This window comes from Epinephelus lanceolatus, chromosome 18 (assembly GCF_041903045.1).
Source record: "Epinephelus lanceolatus isolate andai-2023 chromosome 18, ASM4190304v1, whole genome shotgun sequence".
NCBI classification, from domain to species: domain Eukaryota; kingdom Metazoa; phylum Chordata; class Actinopteri; order Perciformes; family Serranidae; genus Epinephelus; species Epinephelus lanceolatus.
In genome coordinates, this window is record NC_135751.1 from 26,294,665 (window position 1) to 26,314,216 (window position 19,552).

Consider the following 19,552-nt stretch of genomic DNA (forward strand, 5'->3'; position numbering starts at 1 on the left):
TTTTACCTGGAGTGGGGCAGATATTGAAACATTAATGTACCCATTTGGTAAACTGGTAAAAAAAAAATGTATGCAGGGATTTTAATTTTTGAGGATTTTAATTTATTATTCTTTTTAATTATTAATGATTTTACATATAATATTTGCAGGTGTTTTGTGTGAATGTGTTGTGCGTGAGGATGGCATCTTTTATTGAACCACCCATTATCCTCTCTCACTTATTTATTTATTTTTTAATTTATTTCTTTAAATGTTTTTACATGCAAGTGAAATTATTATTTTTCTCCTTTTTGTTTGGATTTTTAGGACCCCCTCAGGGACCTCAGGGGGTCCGTGGATCCGCTCCGGGAGCCTCTGACTCTGCTTGTCCCACTGTGCCAGACATTCCTGTACAGCAGCCAGAGCAGCGGGGCTCCTCCCCTTCACTCAGAAACCCGGAGCACGTAGCAACAACTGAGCCAATGTGCTCCACCGCGATCCGTCCTACCGACTGCGGTGCCTGGCAACAGAAAAAGACGTGATGACGTCCTCCCCAGATTGCGTATTATGGGATGTGCGGAATTAAACAACCCGAAGAGGACACGGGGAAGCCAAAAATAATAAAAGAGACAGAAATAAACGAGGTGCATGGTGAATCATGGAGCTCTCGGCTGTTGGTGAGAGCGTCTTCGCAGCCGAGTCCATCATTAAACGGCGAATCAGACGGGTATTCGCTGCTTTTTCTGTGGCCCACAGGCTGTGTCTCCACACCTATTACGCAACCATTTGTTTGTGCTGCGCCTACAGGCAACCCAATGATAACCTGAATGTATTACGGATCTGTTTTGCAGGGTCGCTGGGAATATCTCGTGAAATGGAAGGGCTGGTCTCAGAAGTGAGTATTGTAGCCGAGGCTGTGAAGGACAGCGCTCCATCCTGGCCGCTCGCACAACTGCACCACCTCACATTATCGTTTATTCAGCTTGTGGATGTTTTTTTAATCATATCATCTGTTGTGTTTGTGCCGTAGTGCAGTCTGTACGTGTGGTGGCTCCTGTCATGGTGTTGTAAATGCCCGAGCTTCAGCCCGCCAGGATCTATTAAACTAGCTTTAGCAAATGGCTGGGTTCACCATGCGTCACTGTCCGCTACGTAGTCTGTAATTGCAGCTCACGCAGCGAGATCGCTTTGATTAAAAAAAAGTATTCAACCGCGTGTGTGCGCGTTGACATGTGATCCGCCCAACGTGTGGTAACAAACACCTCTCCTCTTCGTTGTTTGGACGCAGGTACAGCACCTGGGAGCCGGAGGAAAACATTCTGGACGCACGGCTCTTCGCTGCCTTCGAGGAGAGGTGAGGGTTTGACAGCGCAGCAGTAGGCCTCTCTGCTCCGCCGCGCATTCTGTGCCACAAACATGTCCATTTAAATAACACACTAAGCCCACATTTGAACCCTTTAATCGTATATTTTCAGAAAGAAAGTTATAATAAGTGTCAGTGGAGCGAGCTCATCCAGCTTCCACTTTAGATAGTTGCAATGTGTGAAGCCATTTTCTCATCCCAAACAGCTTATCTGCTTTATTCTGACGCGTTTTTCATTCTAATTTAACTTACTTCCAATCAAAAAAGTGCATTGAAACAAGTAAAACTCACTCCATCTGCAGAGTTTGTCATTTGCTTGGCAAATTAGATTTTCCGATTTAATTAGAGCCCAAATAAAAATATATTCGTTAATGTGTTGTGATGAATCGTTTAATGATTTTCATTCGTCAGGGAGCGCGAAAGGGAGCTGTTCGGTCCGAAGAAGAGGGGACCCAAACCCGAGACATTTCTCTTAAAGGTTGGTGAATCATTTGATGCGCATTTCTCCGTGTTTCATTTGATCTCGCCGCCTTTCCGAGGCGATACAGCTGATGAGTAATTTCCTCGATATGAAAACTACAGCCGTGTTAATTTTGAAACTGTTGGAGCGTGACTCACAAACTAGTGGAATGACAGCTGCAGCCCAACAGAAAATCTGTCATTCACCCAAATGGTTTTCATGAAGTTAAGTTGGGTACAATGTCTACACATTTTACGCATCCTTAATATATTATATGAAGTGTTATAGTTTTATGTATTGGCATGCATTCTTTAAAAGAAGCCAAGCAGCTTCTGGACGAGGCCTCGAACGCCCAGTGTAACCAAACAGATCTGCAGCTGCTTCTCTTAAACCTTTAAATTTCCTCAGGAGACTTCAGATATTCATTTCTTCTCGTAAACGTTATTTGCTCTGTCCTCAGGCCAAAGCCAAAGCCAAAGAAAAGACGTATGAATTTAGAAGAGAGGCTCCCAGAGGGATCCAGGTTTCCTATCCCATCCCGGAGCCTATCATAACACCGAGGGCCCGGGAGGGTTTACGCACCGTGGTTCCCACCATCTTCCCCCCGAGCGCGGTCAACAGAGGGGAGAGCGTCCACGTCCGACCACCGGAGCCAGAGAGGAGGCCCAGACCGACTCCATCAGCTGCTCTTACAGTCCATGAAGCCGCCCGGTTCCCCAAAAAGAGAGGGCGCAAACCGAAGCTGCATTTGCATTATGATAAAGATGACGAAGAGCCGGACACCAAACGGAGCAGATCACTGGCGGAGCCGGTGTCACATGGTTTGTCCAGCATGTCCCGACGCTTGCTTCATCATGGGGAGACGTCAGATCACAGCCTCATCCAGCTGACCAGGAGGTTTCAGGAGGAGACCACGATTACACCCAAACACAGCAGCGAGCAGAGACACGCGGGGTTGTCTTACAGCTGCGCGTTCAACCCAGATGTGCGTAAAAGCGATCACGGGGGACACAGGACTAAATGTTTGAGCAGGATGGCTATTCCTCGGCCTAGCAGCTCTGCCGAGCATCAGAGGCATCGCATGAAGGAGTGCTGTCCGGCCCGGGAGCAACCTGCTGACATCTCCACACAGTCCATCCATGAGCAGTCCACGCGACCAACCTCGACCTGGACCCCCAGTTTCACCAATCTGGACACTGTGACCGTTACAGATGTCACCATGAACTTCTTGACAGTCACCATCAGAGAGAGCAGCACGGAGAAAGGCTTTTTCAGAGAGAAAAGATGAGTATGTGGGTCAGAGGAGGCAAATATATATATATATGCGTAAATAATTCTTTAACAAGCTACAAACTAACACGCCTACTGTAATACTATATTTTTTCTATGTAACTTTCAAACGTGTACATACAGATATTTAATACGCTGCTGAGAAAATAAAAAATGAAATTGACATTGTGAGTTTTTTTTTTTTTTTTTTTTGCACTCAGCTAACATCTTGTTGTGTTATTTTAACTGCAAACTGTTAAAGCATGTCATCATAAACAAGCTTGTCATGACCTTTGTGGAATAATCCCACAATATCCACTTCACTAAAACGCACCCAGATATCCATTGTGACATCTTCCTCCTAATTAAACAACATTATAAAGTTACAAACTCATATTTATGTGCATTTAACCACCCAAACTAAGTCTGGGTTTTGAAGATTATTTCCATTCATGTGTGTCACTTTTTAAAAAGAGGCCACTTCTGTCTAATAAGCTTTATGTATAGTATTTTTGACTCTTCAACTAATTATTAAGGATGTTTGCTGGCAGTATTATCACGTCAAATAATCGAAATAATCAGCCCCATTTTAAATTAGCAATATCGCTTTGCAGGAAAATTAAACTCAAGCATATTTAGACGACCCAAATAAATTAGCCACGTGTTTCACAAAGTGTTGACACCTTTATATTTCTAATATAAAACCGCTCACATGGCAGAAAATAGTGATCTTGTAAAAGATTTGCAGTGTTTCTTTGCTGGGGTCAGGCTCTGAAATTGATCATTCCTGCTGTTTTTGTGTGTATGAATTATTGCAACAATAATTTTGGGAACAGGGCTGAATACATGCAAGAGATAAAATGTGCTCATGTTGGATTTATTTTGAAAAGGCTTTTCTTCTGGTGGAATTTTGTACCAGGAGCTTAATTGTGACATTAAAACTCCAGCAACTTTGGTCCTGTGACCCCGACGGTTCACTTCAAGCAATGAGGGCCTGATCTCAAGTTGGAGAAATACTGCAGTTAATTATTTTAACATTTATTTGATTGTCTTTCTTTTTTTGTAAGCAGCAGTGAAAAGGTTATGAAGCATATCTCATGAGAATGAAAACATGCATTAAAGCTGTGGTGCTTCGATGAACCTGATTACTGATTAAAACTTGCGCGTATATTCTTCTTGTTCCATCATCAGCACCGGCACTGATGTTCATTGGTAAGATTACAGACCTCAGAGGACGAGGTAGGCCTTAAAGCCTACAGCGAGTCTATAAAAGTGAGCTGACAGTTTTAATTTAAACAATATAAATCTTTTAAACAGGATAACTTAAGAACATAAGTGCGCAGACTGCAGAAAGTGTTTCCCAAACGGTGACCCCGTGTCAGGCTCAGTAAACGGAGGTTAATGGTTTTATTTCCCCCTTTTTTAATGCTGTGTCATTCTAAAATATCATGCAGAGGCCGTGATTTTCCCCATCAATGTCCATGTTTTCTACCAGGACACAATTTGCATCACCTTGCTCCATCAGGCCTGTACAGTACACGCAGGACCCAGGCTGCACTGCGCCAATAAGAGGCCATTTCTCTCCGACACAAAGCCTCCATTCATTTGACTTTGCTTTGTCTCTGTGGGACACATGACCCGATGTGACCATTCGGTACTCCTGTGTGGACACTGCTTCTGGTTTCTGCCTCACCAGTGGTTATTTGCAATGTCTAAATATGCGTGTGGGCGAATATCTGGATTTGGTGTTGTGGTTTAATGAAAAGTGGAGGAGAAGCGCAGTTTTGTTGAAATACATTTTGACGCAAATATCCTAAAAATGCACTGCAGCATTGCCAACTTCGTCATGTTTAAAATGTATCTTAATACTTAATCATATTCTGCATTCATCCTTAAATGTTTTAGGCCACTAGGCGTGTAGATTTTTCAAAGTTGTGGTGACAGATTCTTCCAAACTTCTTAAAGTATCTGAGCATGCGAAGGCTTTTCCTGCAGCTGTGACAACATCTGGCCAAATTCTCCATGTGAGTGTAATTTACTCAACGACGTACCCATCAAGAAGCTCAACCCTTTGATCTGATGCTGCTGTCCGAGGGCCTATATGCGAGCTATACCTCGAGAACCATAAGCTCTGAGAGCGGCCTGCATGGTTCCGCTCCACAGACCTCACCTTCCACAAGATGTCGCCACCAGCAAGACCTTGAAACGGTGCCAAGTTATGTTCGCACAAAGAACCTGCAGGACAGGTTAAAAATGAAGCGAAACCACTCACCCCGAGTGGATTAATCATTGGTGAAAGCTGGTAATGTTTGTTTTCATCAACAATATTAGCGGCTGTTGAGTTACAGCCTCCTCCTGCTGGAAGCCTGCAGCAGGACTTTGTCCTCCAGATGTGTGAGCGCATTGTGCGGTGCATCATCCCGCCACTAGATGCAGCTCGAGCACAGAAACACAGGCATTTCTATATCCCCCCCTCTTTATTTATTTATTTCTTTTTTCAGCTGGCCTACTTTTGACATGCATACAGATTGGATTAACTGCTCTTATAGCGCAGCAGAGGAACAAAGTTTGACTCGTGATTTGGTGAATTCAGGCGGATGGGTGGACTCACAGTTTTATCATTTTTACTCAACTGCTGTATTTCAGTTTTGCTGTTTTCCTGTATAATGTAAGCTATTCTTCTTATTATAGCTAATAAGAAGTATAACTTACTGAGCACTTGTGTAAAAGTGAAATAATTAACAGCGGGAAACTTCTCTGAAGTGGATGAATTATTGTGCAGAAAGACGCACTGCTGTTAACAGATGGCTGAGGGCTTTCAAACTGATTGCCTCTTTAGAGAGCAAAGACAAAGACCTGGAGAGTCCAGCAGTCCCCCAACAACTGGATCAGTCCTAATGAGACAGAGAGAGAGGGAGGGACAGAGAGAGCATCTAGTGAAGCTGAGGAGTCAGAGTCGCGGTGCAGCAGAGCTCATGTTCTCTCGATAGCGCACAAACTTTCCAGCCATGCACTTCCGTCCACTTCTGTCTGGATTTTTATCTTTATGTGAGTGAGATGTTGCCAAATGTGATCATTTTGATGTGCATCCTGGGTCTTCAGTTGCGGCACTGTGCGGCTGATCTATGCAACTGGACTGGAAGGTGAGGAACTTCTCTAATTTCTGCAAGATTATTGTGTTTCAAAGAAAGAAATGTTAGGAAAACACTTGCCAATTTAAAGAGCAGTGCTTCCAATGCTTAATAGATCCGTTAAAAGACATTGATAAGAACAACTTTTGGGTTAGTGGTGATTCGTTTGACCACTTATTTCCAGAGATGAGCTGCAGGCGATCTGTACACACAAACACACAAAATGTTAAAACCTACTTACTTTTAAAATGGCTTGTTAACCGCAGATTTAATGCTTATTATATGTCAAGAAACGAATGAGCATTTATCAATGATTTTATAACTGCATTATTGCCAAATAGAAAGGATAAACTATAGCCTAGAAACCTAAAATTACTGTCTTATAACTGATTAATAAAGCTATTAGTAACAATGTGATTCATGCCATATAGCAGTAATTTTAATTGCACATTATTCACTTTTTAATTCCCCGTTTTCCCGCCGTGGATCCAGCGGTTTTGCAGCTGCTGTGGACTCCCGCGTTGTCCTCCAGGTGCGGCTGCGCTGCACAGAAGGCTCGGTGAGGTGGATATACCCAGGCCAGGCTCTCCGGGTGGTCCTGGAGCCCAACCTGTCCTCCGCCCGGCGCACCACCGTCTGCATCAAACCCTCTCCCTCCTTCCGCGGAGCCAGCGTGTTCATTGAACGGGCCGGGGAGCTGGAGCTGCTGGTGACGGAGGGCGCGAGGCCCGAGCAGCAGGTGTTCTGTTTCCGGGCAGACGGTCCGCACAGGCCCGCTATCTACCTCCAGGCCAGCCCGCAGAGTGATGGAGCCTGGAGCAGACGCACGATGGGCTTCAGATACGAGCTGCTGGGGAACCGGAGTGCTGCACCCATGGGCCACAGCGGGCTTCAGAGTGAGTAGCTACTCTGTCACTCTTGATTCATGAAGATCAGTCCAAAATAGATTCATTTATACATTTTGACCCTTTTATATGTAACAAACTGTACTATTAATGGTTTATAAATCATTAACTAAAGCTTTATAGAGCAGTTATGAGCCATTAATAAGACCATCCTTTGGGTTGCCAGGTTGGTACTTTCTGGAGAAGGCCTGCAGAAGATCATAAATCAAAATAATCCATACTGATTAAGCATTTATTAATGGGTCACTAACACCTGTACCTGCCTTATCACCAAACTGAAAAGATAAATATTAACAAAAGGGATTTTTTTTTTACAACCTGGCAACCCAAAGTGTTATTAATGGTTAATAACTGTTTGATAAAGTATTAAGACAAGCTAACAACCTATTACAAACTCATTATAAAGGGTGCCTTATTAGAAAGTGGCACTAAAAAATTCAAGCACAGTTTAAAACCCATGTATTGCACCAACAGTCATGGAGTATGAGGGACTTACCAGTCCTAATTGCCAGAAAAAAATAGCGCTTATTTAATTACAGACCCCAATCATGCTGACTGGAGCATGCAGCTGCTGGTCAGTCGTGTGTTTTGTCTGGCTGTCTGGTTTCCATCGTGAGGACAAAGCAGCGAGGATGGAGCAGACCACTGGGCGGCTGAAGGGCACCGGGCCAAGGGGCCTGAATTGAGACTGCAAATACTTTGCAGATTCCACAAATGCCTTTTTATTGTGCATGTCTGTTTATTAGCATTTATCCATGTGTGCGGGCTGTTCTCAATGTGGTGATGTCATTCTGTGTCCATAATAGACAGCTGCTGGTTTATCTTCTCTGCACTGCCAGTCTGGCAGAAGTGTTTGACTCCTGCGGTCTCCTGCATTGGCACGGGGTCATTCAATTAGGTGGACACAATAGAAGTCAAACGCGGGGTCAAGACTAGTGAGGGTTTTTGATCTGGAGGCGGTGTGGTGGGCAGAGCACTTAAACACAGGAGCAGCATTCCTTCAATGAGCCCCTGGTTTCTTCACTCTTTGACGTGAGGAGGGAGATGGATGGAGTTGGTATGTGTGTCAGATTTTAGGTCAGTGGAGTGGTAGGGAGGAGAGATGACACCCATCTATCACTCCGTGTCAGTCATAGAGCTTTGGGTCATGGACTGGGAGAGGGTGGTTATGATTGACAGATTGGATGCAGGACTTTTTTAAAATGTCATTTTCTGAACTGATTTTCTCTCCTCACAGCTTCATGCCAACCCTGCAATGATACAGAACTCCTCATGGCCATCTGCAACAGTGACTTTGGTGGGTACATAACAATCTTACACTACAAACCAAAGATCTGCGGTAAAAACACACTAACAGAGTGTATTCACACTGAGATATACTAAAGCTATAAAGCAATGTAAAGAAGTAGCCCAAGTGTAAAAACAAATGAAAGAGAATATAAATGAGATTTGGTCTGATAAACACTGCGAGATACCTGACTTGTAAATGGTGGATGTAGTCAAGTGTGATGCAATAGTTGCACCAAAAAGAGCATCACTGTGCAGAAATTTAAATTTTTGAAATTAATATGATACATTCATTTGAGTATTTTACGCAGTATAAGCATTCATGTGCTTGTGTTACATTTAAGCTGTTACATGTTTTTGCAAATTTTTACCCCTCTGCATTTATTTAAGTTGTGTAAAATATTGTAATTTTTATATTACTACATTTATTTGACAGCTACACTCACTAGTTTCTCCGTAGATTTTACAAAGAAATACTTCATCCAAAAGAATGATCATTTGTATCTCAATTACTTACCTTGTGTAATGTTGAATTTGTGAAGAAAACTTTTTTTAAAATGCCTCCACAGTGGATGAAAAATCCAAAACTGGGGAGAATTCCTTGTGAATTGAAGTTAGCAACAGCAAAACTGTACCAAAACATCTCTTTACAAACTCTTTCACAACTTGTGCAGTATAATCCAAGCCTCATTTATTCAGTTGTGTGCTCAGTACTGACCAAAACACCTATATTTTTGCTAAAACGTAACTATTTAAAACAATTTGAAACAGTCTCGCACATGGATGAGTAGCGTACCTAGGCAAGCATGTACATTTGACAATGGAATGCACGCATAATGTTCATGCTGTATGCAAAATTTAGAGCATATGAACATATTCTCTTAACATAGAGGCAGGTAAGCCAGCGGCTGGTGGCTAACAGTGCCATAAACAGCGCTAAACAACAGTAACAGTGCTGACAGAGCTAACAGTGTTAACCAGTAGGGAAATGGAGGGCGAGCGCTATGTTTCCGCACCAACGCTGTCCTGATATCAGCGGTAACTGCCATATGAGCACAGTACAAAGCAGTTGTGACGAACAGGGGAAGGGGATACACACATGCACAACATGCATGCATTGGCGGACTGGTTTGCCAGAAAAAAACACAGAGAAGCTCAGACTACAACAGACACAGAGGTAGCGTGACTTCATTCTCTGCTTACTCCATGATAACTTAACATAGCAAATAGTGGTTTGCTGATATATTAGTGCTCTCAAAGTCACATGTTGCACCCATAAATTATAAGGTGTTTGGACTGAGTGTACGACTGGATAAATGATTCTTGGATTGTACTACAGAAGTTGTGTGAGAGTTTGTAAATGGATGTTTTGATATCTATAGCTGTTGTTAAACATGAACTTCTATGACTTCAATACGTCAAGAATTTTCTCTGTTTTTGGATTCTGTGATCACAATGGAGGCATTCGAGAAAACGAACGTTTTCTTCATGAATTTAAGGTAGCACGGGATCAGTAATTAATATACAAATGATCAGTTTGTGGGTGAAGTATTCCTGCAAGACCATCTTAGAAAATGTGATTCAGCGTAGTAGATAAAATTAACTCCACCTGGACAAACAACAAAAATAAAAGTTTGCTTACATGTTAATGTTGCATCACTATAATCCAATAATATCCTATTTACATGTGGCTTCCGTGCTGAGAATGCGTTTGTACTGTTACTTTTAGTAAAAAAGATTTTGAATGCATGGTCTGAATTTTTCCTCCACCCCTGAGATGAATATTAAAAGCTGATCCTATCATCTGGTGAATGCCCAGGAGGCAGCAGCTCTGCTGGTAGCACAGAGGAGGTCAAACAGATGTCGAGGGAGCTGCAGAATGGGAGAGACCTGTACTTTAGAGCAGAAGTAATAGGTCTTCATTTCTGTGCCTCAGTCTCACAAACCTGCCATGTTCATTTAAAGATAAGGAATACTTCAGCAGCGAAGGTGTGATTGGCTAAAGGAGTTTCGTCATCCAAAGCACACTGGTTATTCACTGATTTTTCATTTGCTTCCCTTAATGCATGAAGGGTATGGGTATAATTCTGCTCTTTTTTCTTTCAGTGGTCCGAGGCTACATCAAAAATGTCACCCACAACTCTGAACGCCAGACGTCGTTGGTGGAGGTGGCAGCTGTGAGGGTGTACTGGCAGCGCAGTGGAGTGTTTGAGCAACAAGCGGCTGCCCCTGGGTCACCTCGGTCAGTCCCGTCTTGGCGTGGACACATCCATACGCTCCTGCAGTGCCACGTGAAGCCTGGGGACGGAGAGTTTCTCTTCACAGGGTCAGAACACTTTGGGGAAGCTTGGTTAGGGTGTGCCCCACGATACAAAGACTTCCTGTCCGTCTACCAGACTGCCTGGGCAGCGCGTCGGAATTCCTGTGACTTTCCTTTAGACTGAGGAAGTGTGTTGTTTTAGCACTATACTGAGCCCGGCCAGTCTTTATCCACAGGCCTCCTCACCCCTGGCGCTGTGGGAGACCCTGTAATGTTGTCATGTGCCAGCAAGGTGGCATCCAGCATCACCAGCAGGGACGAAGCTATTAAACTGCTGGTAGAAAACACATTTGGAGGAGCAAAGCAGGGGCAAACAGCAGGGCCTCCTGCACTGAGGCTCAGAGAGGGCCGGCCTTTGTCTCCCTCCCATCACTGCCTTCAGTCCTGGGAGACTGAGAAGGGGTTGGGTTGCTGCTTTCTCTTTGTGCTTCTCCCCACATCAACCGTTGTTCACTTTACTGGCTCTGTGTGACAATTGCCCCCTGAACTAAGGTGGGAGGGAAGGCTGAAGCGCAGCCATTCATTATGCCCAGTTTGTCCAAGTGAATAGGCTTAAACGTATGAGTGAAGTTACTTTTATTCAGATTCATCTGTGCTTAAAGGTGCAATGTGTAAGACTTAGCCAGAATTTTAGTTTAAAACATTCAAAAACTGAACTAATATTTTTAAGAAGAAGAAGAAGTAACAGTTTAGATGTTAAATCAAAGACATCTTTTATTGTGTTGCAGAGATATCAGTGAAATTAGCATGCTAACCAGCTAGCCATAGCCTGTCCTCTCTTGTAATACCACTTGTATCTCGAGAGGTGATAATGGGGCAGGGTAGCGTCCTTGTCTGCTCTCAGTCCGATATGGGAGGACAGAAAAGTCAAGTCCAGTATTATGATACGTTCAATTTGCACTGGGAAGGTGGAATGTTTAAGTTCCCAAATGGGAAGTTCAATTGGAAGTTCTCAAAATCCAAGATGGCTATTTGCACATCATCAGTAGTCTTCGTTGTGTCTCATTAAAACAGTCATTCACACTTTACGGTCCAAATATAATTGTCGACATGTTGCTGTGGTGTTCATATGTGCAAAAGGCAGCGTAATCCATTTACTCTGCTACAACTGGTATATTAATAACATCTTGATGTCATTCCCTGCTTCCACCTCCAGCTTCCAAGGTAAATGGAACACAGCAGAGGTTTTTGTTGTTTTGAGATACCTGCAATCTCTCCCAACATAAAGTTCAACCATCTTTCTATATCCTTAACTTCCTCCTTTGTAATTGGAAAAGCCGTCTTTGGTCCCATTTTGTTTGTTCAGTGCAATGTGTATGTGGTTGACCCATAGACCCATATAGAGATGGACAACATGACAACTCCCTAAAAGTGAAGCCAAAACATTTCAATCGCCCCCTGGTGGCTGGCTGCAGTATAAGTCATAGATCCCGCTGCCTCCATGGTAGTGGATGGGATGTGGGTGAAACTAAAGAATCAAAGTACATGTACTGTAGAGTAGATTTTTCCCAGAGATGGTTTGTGTCATTTTGGGCAGTTCTTATCACGCTGATGTTTGTTCAAGTGTTTGTTTTTCTGATGAGATTTCACAGTTGCTACCAACATCAACACAGCTGGGCGCCGAGAACAGCCCAGCCAACCAAGCCAGGCCCAGCTGGCCAGCAGGCTCACCAGCCCCGTTTGGCCAAGGTCTGTACTCACTATTCAGGCAAGAGCAAGAATATGTCTCACTTCAGACAATCTGACATCAGGAGTCCCTGATGCTGGTGTGGTTAGGTCAGCCACTTCAGGCCAGTGTGCAGCCAAGCTAAGCTAGCTACCATTCGTAGCTCGTTCAAGTCCATAATCTTAAATTGTTTTCTCAATCCAGGCATTGATCAAAGCCAAAATATGTAGTGTCTCAAACAATACAAGGTTTGAGGTCTGAAACCTAAAATCTATTGTTTTTAGGCAAACACTGCTGAAAACTGGAGAGACACTCTATGCACAGACAGTGCAACTAATGACAACATAGACTGTACTGAAAAACATTCAGGATGGTGTCGATATATTTGATGTGGCTGTTTTCTTGCTACTATGGACTAAGTTTGGTGTATATAGCCAGTCATTACACACTGCACCTTTAAGTTTCAAATCCTCTTTGTTTTGTCTATTTATGTGTTGTGCTCTGTATATTACCTTTTACTTAAGGATTATTGTCTTTATAATGCAAAATAAACCCTCCACTGTGTTAGTGATCACTTTTTTTGACATTTATTTTGGTTCCACATATTTTCCCCATGTTTTATTGTGTCAGAGCAAACACTTTACAAATTTAAATCAGAGACTACATGAAATATTTTAGTATTTAAGACTCGATATCTTTATAAGTCTGTCAGGCTTGCGAGAAGTTTGCATCAAATCAAACATTTCCACATTAATCACGAGCCCAGGCTGTTAACAAAAATGAACATTTGATAAACAGTTTTCAAAATGGTGGCCAGTAGAATTTATTTTATCATCAACATGGAAATACAAAATAAGAACTCCAACATTGTTACTTGCAGATTTCTTTTTTATTCTGGTCTGGTCAGTTCATACAGCTGTATCTGATGAAGTGTTTAGAAATGAACAAAGCTCATGAACACTGCATAAAAATCTAAATTTCATGAGGCCCTCAAGTTCACGTGAATGCTCCAGCCCTTTAAGACTCAGCTTAAATGAACTAACACCCTCATTTCCCATCATATGCTGCGTAATCACATTTTTTTAGGGGAATGGGGCTTAGAAATAAAGCACCCTACAAGCTTATTCTGGCCGTTCTTCCTTCTGTGTCCCATCTTTTCCCCTGTAATCAGATTCTTATGATAATAGGATAGCCCTACCATTAAATGAAATACAAAAATCTCCTTAGATGGCGAAAAGCTCTGAGCAGACTGAATTGGACTTTTCTTTTGAGTTGTGTGGCCCCTACATCACAGCCCGAGAAGACGGATGGACAGATGTGAGGCCCCAAAGCCTGGGGATCCTCCCCCTCGGCCCCTCCCAGAAGACGGGGACAATTAATTGACTTTTAAAGCAAGTGCTTTCTTTGCCTATTCCACACTTGTCCTTGGCTGAGCGGGGCTCACAAATTGGTGTGTTGAACTTTTTATGAGGACTAAATAGCTGCCAATGAAAGTGTAAATGACTGTGTGGTGAATGGGGCCCGCACAATGGCTCTGCAGTGACAAGGCCTCTGGCAAACATAATGACTATTGTCACGGCTGCTGTCATCTAGAAACCATCAGGGCTAGAGAGGCGTGATCCCTGCTTTTTACTCTCACTCTATCTACATTTTGTCTTGTATATTTTCTTTTTATCTTTCCTATTTGTCTCATATTTGCTCCTCTTTGAATGTCTTGTTTCTCAGTTTCAGTTACTCCTGGCACTATAAGTTTTATATTAATCAAAAATTACTGGTAATATGAAAAAACATTTTCTGTGTGCACCCAGAAATATCAATGTTTGGCAAAAGGTTGCAAAAACATCTTACTTTGATAAAAGTTTCCTTAAAATCAAGCTTTCCAAAAACTTATTCATCCTACAGAAGCCCAGATTGAAGTCTCCTCCCTCAGTATTGTCCCAGGGGGCCACCATGTCAAATTTCCAAGCAAAATATAGCCTCTCTGCAGGCTTTTGAGACCACACAATTCTCATCTCTGGGAATTCCAGCAGGCTCTCATGGGGAACGAGCCCAGGAGGGCTCGGCCCGGAGCTGCTGCGTGGTGTACCGGCAGGAGTCCACCCAGACTTGGGGGGTAATTGGTTTATCCCACCGCCTGGCCTGCTTTCCCATGTGGGCCACTGCTGTGGGGAGGCCCAGGGGTACAATATGGGAACAGCGTGATACCCTCCAGTGCCGAACAGGCATTCAGTGCTGCGGCTATAGAGACCAGGGACAGAGTACCAGGAACACAAAGCTGAAGCAGAGATGTCTCTTGGCTTTGAAAAGGTTGCCATTTGGTGTCCTTTTAAGAGTGGGCAGCATGTGTGGTTGAAAATCTGAAGTAATTGAATTTTAGCTTTTTTGTAAATGTTCTTTTCAATTCAAAAGGTAATGAGTTTGAGAGTTTTTCCAGAGCTCTACATAATAGTTGTCATCACTCATGCACCTGTCATGCACCTGGCCGAAAACTAGATTTTCCTATTGTCCTTTTAGTCTTACATAAAACACAGAGCCAAGGAACAACAATAACAAAACCAGTATTTCTCTGAACTGGAGAGACAAATTTACTCAGTTTACTAATCATCTACAACTCTGTTTAACTTTAACTGTACCTATAGTAGTGTGGTGGGAGCAGTATCATATTAACTTAACTTGTAAGCTCAGCATAATAATTCATTCTGTGCAAGCTTACAACCTTTGTTCTTCAACCATCAAACTGCAGCACCTGCACTCGGAGAATCAAGAGTAAAGTTACACATGTTAAAGGTCCAGTGTGTAGGACTTAGGGGATATACCAGCAGAAATGGAATATAATAACATAAGAATATTTTCTGAAGTATATAATCACCTGAAAATAAGAATCATATTGGAATTTTCTAACCTTAGAATGGGACATTTATGTCCACATATGGAGCGGATCCTCTCCTACAGCGATCGGCATGTTGCACTGCTATGTTTTTACAGTAATCCAGAGCAGGCAAACCAAACACTGGCTCTAGATAGGGCCACAACAGTTTTTGCATTTTCCCATTGGTCATCATAGTCAGCAGCCCCTTCGTTATCCAGTATTTTATCCGGTTTTAATCTCCTGGTCCATTTGTTTTTTAGAGAATATGACCTGGTAAAAACCTCCTGAGCAATGAACACTGAGGGAAATTTAACCCCGTAAAGTTTCAGCTGGTTGCAATTTGCAATCCTCACCACTAGATGCCACCAAATCAACCTAAATCTTACACAGTGGGACTTTAATGTGACCAATAACAAACAGAAGTATCTTTAATTATATGAAAAAGTCCAACTTTATTGTATAGCAAAGACAGCATTATTGTACACAAACATCTCAGTGGAACAAAAGAAGGGGTAATATTGTAACTGTAGATGATAAAGTAATCTCACGATTTATCTCAACTAAGTTCATGTCTCATTTCAGAATGAGTCGAATCTTCCTGTCTCCAAGCAGGAGTCTGCGAAAACAGGAAAACAGTTAGTTAAGTTGTTCAGTCAGTAATACAGTAACACAGTCCTTTACAGTATAATATGTATATGTCGCGTTCCCCTACCGAACCAGTACGGCAGCTATTAGACCTCCTGCGATGGGTCCCACCCAGTAGACCCAGTGGTAAACCCAGTAGTTGCTCACTACGGCCGGACCGAAGGCTCTGGCTGGGTTCATACAGGTGCCAGATACATCTCCACTGATAAAACAAACAGGTAAGAGGTAATCATGTGAGCAGAGAACAATGATATCTATGTTAATTTTAATCCTACAGCAGCGTATACTTCTGCTGTACTTGCATCACTGCTGCAGCATAAATATGACATCCCACAGTCATATGTGATATAGCAATAATAATGCAGATAAATGTGATATTTAAAAAAATTTTTTACTTGAGCAAACCTGTAAAATATCATGAATGCATCCATACATGATATTAAGTTGCACACAAACAGACACACTCAATTTCTCATCTGTAGACTCACACTTCTTCTGTTTTACTCACCCAGCCAAGATGTTGAAGATAACAGTACAGCCCACCAAAAATGGCACCATGGGACTTTTGGTCTTGGTGTTGACTGCCCCCAGCAGCAGCACCATGGTGATCAGGCACGTCATGGCGACCTCTCCAAACACAGCTCTTCCTACTTCACTGTCTTCGTGCAGCACAGCAAATGCAGCTCCGTGGGCTTTGGCGAAGTTCTCCCCTGAGGTCATCGCCTGTTGGCATCAGCCATGATTCAGGGCTATTTTATGCACATACAAGAGAGCCTAAGGTGAATGTTTTTATTGACACAAAAATGAGGCAGGTTCACCTTCGCCATCGCAGCTCCAAGCACCCCTCCAACCAACTGACATACAAGATATGGGGCCACCATGTTTAGCTCCATCCCTCCACATAGATAGATGGCCAGAGTGAATGGTGGGTTGAAATGGGATCCACTGGAGAGGCAAAAATCAAGACAAAAAATCAGTTCTGCAGAATTTTAAGCAATGTTGTCTTAAAATGTAGAACTTTTTAAATGGGCATTATAAATATGAGATATAAAAGTGCAACATGGATTGAATAAATAAGAATAGAATAATAGAATTCTATTTATAAAGAAAAAAAAATCTATATGTAAATAATTATTGTCCAGACAGTAAGACAACACTTGGCACAATAAACACTGAAGATGATCCTCACCTGATCTCAGCCATACAAGTCACCATGACGGCTATAACCAGACCGTGCACCAGAGCTGGCTGAAGCCTCCCTGTAGACTCCACATTCTCTATGACCGACACACAGCCGATGAAAACGAAGAAAGTAGTTCCCACCAGCTCACCCAGACAAGGCTGAAATACCCTCTCAAATTTGTTAAGAGGTCTGGCTGGAGGTGGCTTTGACTCTGAAGTCATAAGAGATGCCCCAACTTCTGCCATCTCCATCATCTTCCCATCAGCCATGAGTCTTCAGTGAGGTCTGGTTGTAAGCGTTGAGGATGTAACACTGAGCCTGCTGACCTGAGGTCTGCATACAAATATCTCTGTGCCTGCTAATCACACGGACTTTGGTGTGTGAGGTTAGAGTCTGGGGAGAGTTGCTCCACTGACCTGCCCTGAACTCACTGACTCTTTTTCTTATTTATCCAAGATAGCTGGCTCATCCGCTCATTACAGGGACGAACTTGCAATGTGTAAATTCATGCATTTGCAGATGAGTTTGTGAAATGCGCCGTGGACTGTTTAAAAATCAGCCAGTTTTGGTCAATGATTGCAACTTAATCATTTACAGTGAAGTTACATAAACATGTTTTCAGGAGCTACTTTTCCATGGCAGGGTCGAAGCAGACCTTTTGTTATATGTTTGGCTTGACTGTTTTATCTGGTATTTTCATATAGATACAGCAGCACTTCCATATTGTTTAAGTCAAGATTTTTTAAATCTTAATAATTATAAAACTGTGACAAAAATATATTGGATAATGATGCAAGCCAGAAGACTTACTTAACTAAGCAAAGTCTTTAACTTGTTTTAAATTAGGAAAAATATCACTGAGTTACCTTAAATTGTATAATCTCATAATAGAGTAGATGTCACTCACTAATTTATCATTTCCCAAAAGTTGTTCACACATTAGACAAAAGAATGTCACCAAGGAGATGGTGCAGACTTTGCGCACTGAGTGGTAATACAGTGTGCATGGTGACCCAAAACACACAGTGATTTTGAATCCTTCTCTGTTCTCACAGGATGGTTTGTGCCTGTTCACAGGATGTATGATGATAACAAGAACGGGACAATTGCTAATGGATGCTCAAGGATTTTTGCACAGTGGTTTAGATCCACGAGTGGGTGGAGGTATATTGAATGAAAAAGCCCTCAGGATCACTGAAGCTCTACCAAGTTGATACTATACTAAGACATTTTTGACATACTATACTATAACTATTTTACAACATATTATACTATGATGTTTCATGACATTATATACTCTGACTTTTTTTGACATACTATACTTGATTATTTTGACATAATATACTATGACTTTTTTGACAAACTATACTATGACTTTTTTGACATACTATACTATGACTTTTTTATGACATACTGTAATATGACTTTTTTTTTTACAAACTACACTATGACTTTTTATACATACTGTACTATGATTTTTTTCACATACTATACTATGACTTTTTTTTGACATACTATACTATGACTTTTTTGACATAATATACGATGACTTTTTTGACATACTATAACTTTTTTACATCATATTATATGATGACTTTTTTGAAATACTATACTTTGATTATTTCGACATACTATACTATGACTATTTAATGACATATTATACTATGACTTTTTATGACATTCTATAGTATGACTTTTTTGACATACTATAACCTTTTTACAACATATTATACTATGACTTTTTTGACATACTATACTATGACTTTTTTGACATTCTATTCATGACTTTTTCAACATACTATACTATGACGTTTTGACATACTATACTATGACTTTTCAGGACATTCTACACTATGACTTTTTTGACAGCGCTGATCAAACATGACTCAAGATCTTCAGGTCAAAGGTTCGATCATTATCCAGGGCAGGTGAATTTTAAACTCCAACACCAAAATAAAAAGGTTAAAGGCTCCTGGAGACATGTGCATATATGTAGCTACTGACCTCAGTGCGGGAATCTGGGGTTCACATCCATTACTACCTCACGGATATGCTACGGCATAGGATGGGTAAATTTTGAACTCCAGTAGTAGTATGTAAAAAAAGTCATAGTATAGTATGTCAAAAAAGTCAGAGTATAGAATGTCTTAAAAAAGTCATAGAATAGTATGTCAAAATAATCATAGTATAGTGTGACATCCAAAATATCATAAAAAAGTTATAGTATAGTATGACATCCAAAATATGATAAAAAAAAGTCATAGTATAGTATGACATCCAAAATATGATAAAAAAAGACATAGTATAGTATGACATCCAAAATATGATAAAAAAGAAATAGTATAGTATGACGTCCAAAATATGATAAAAAAAGACATAGTATAGTATGACATCCAAAATATCATAAAAAAAAGTTATAGTATAGTATGACATCCAAAATATGATAAAAAAAAGTCATAGTATAGTATGACATCC

The 19,552-nt window shown here is 41.6% G+C and overlaps 3 protein-coding genes across 3 annotated transcripts; 2 read left to right on the forward strand and 1 right to left on the reverse strand.

Annotated features, from left to right (window-relative positions):
* The first annotated feature begins 392 nt into the window (after positions 1–392).
* Positions 393–3,255, forward strand: cbx8a (chromobox homolog 8a (Pc class homolog, Drosophila)). The gene is made up of 5 exons (XM_033644298.2): positions 393–706; positions 831–874; positions 1,268–1,333; positions 1,754–1,820; positions 2,263–3,255. Exons 1-5 carry the CDS (start codon positions 638–640, stop codon positions 3,088–3,090), a joined length of 1,074 nt encoding a protein of 357 aa, XP_033500189.1. The 5' UTR covers positions 393–637; the 3' UTR covers positions 3,091–3,255.
* Positions 3,256–3,360: 105 nt separating this feature from the next.
* LOC117268112 (meteorin-like protein) lies at positions 3,361–12,949 on the forward strand. The gene is made up of 4 exons (XM_033644303.2): positions 3,361–6,214; positions 6,695–7,098; positions 8,345–8,404; positions 10,501–12,949. Exons 1-4 carry the CDS (start codon positions 6,129–6,131, stop codon positions 10,836–10,838), a joined length of 888 nt encoding a protein of 295 aa, XP_033500194.1. The 5' UTR covers positions 3,361–6,128; the 3' UTR covers positions 10,839–12,949.
* A 2,727-nt stretch (positions 12,950–15,676) lies between these two features.
* On the reverse strand, positions 15,677–17,597 carry aqp8b (aquaporin 8b). Its single transcript, XM_033644306.2, has 5 exons — positions 17,084–17,597; positions 16,713–16,839; positions 16,403–16,617; positions 15,962–16,096; positions 15,677–15,865 (listed from the first exon to the last, which is right to left on the reverse strand). Exons 1-5 carry the CDS (start codon positions 17,344–17,346, stop codon positions 15,823–15,825), a joined length of 783 nt encoding a protein of 260 aa, XP_033500197.1. The 5' UTR covers positions 17,347–17,597; the 3' UTR covers positions 15,677–15,822.
* Positions 17,598–19,552: the final 1,955 nt, after the last annotated feature.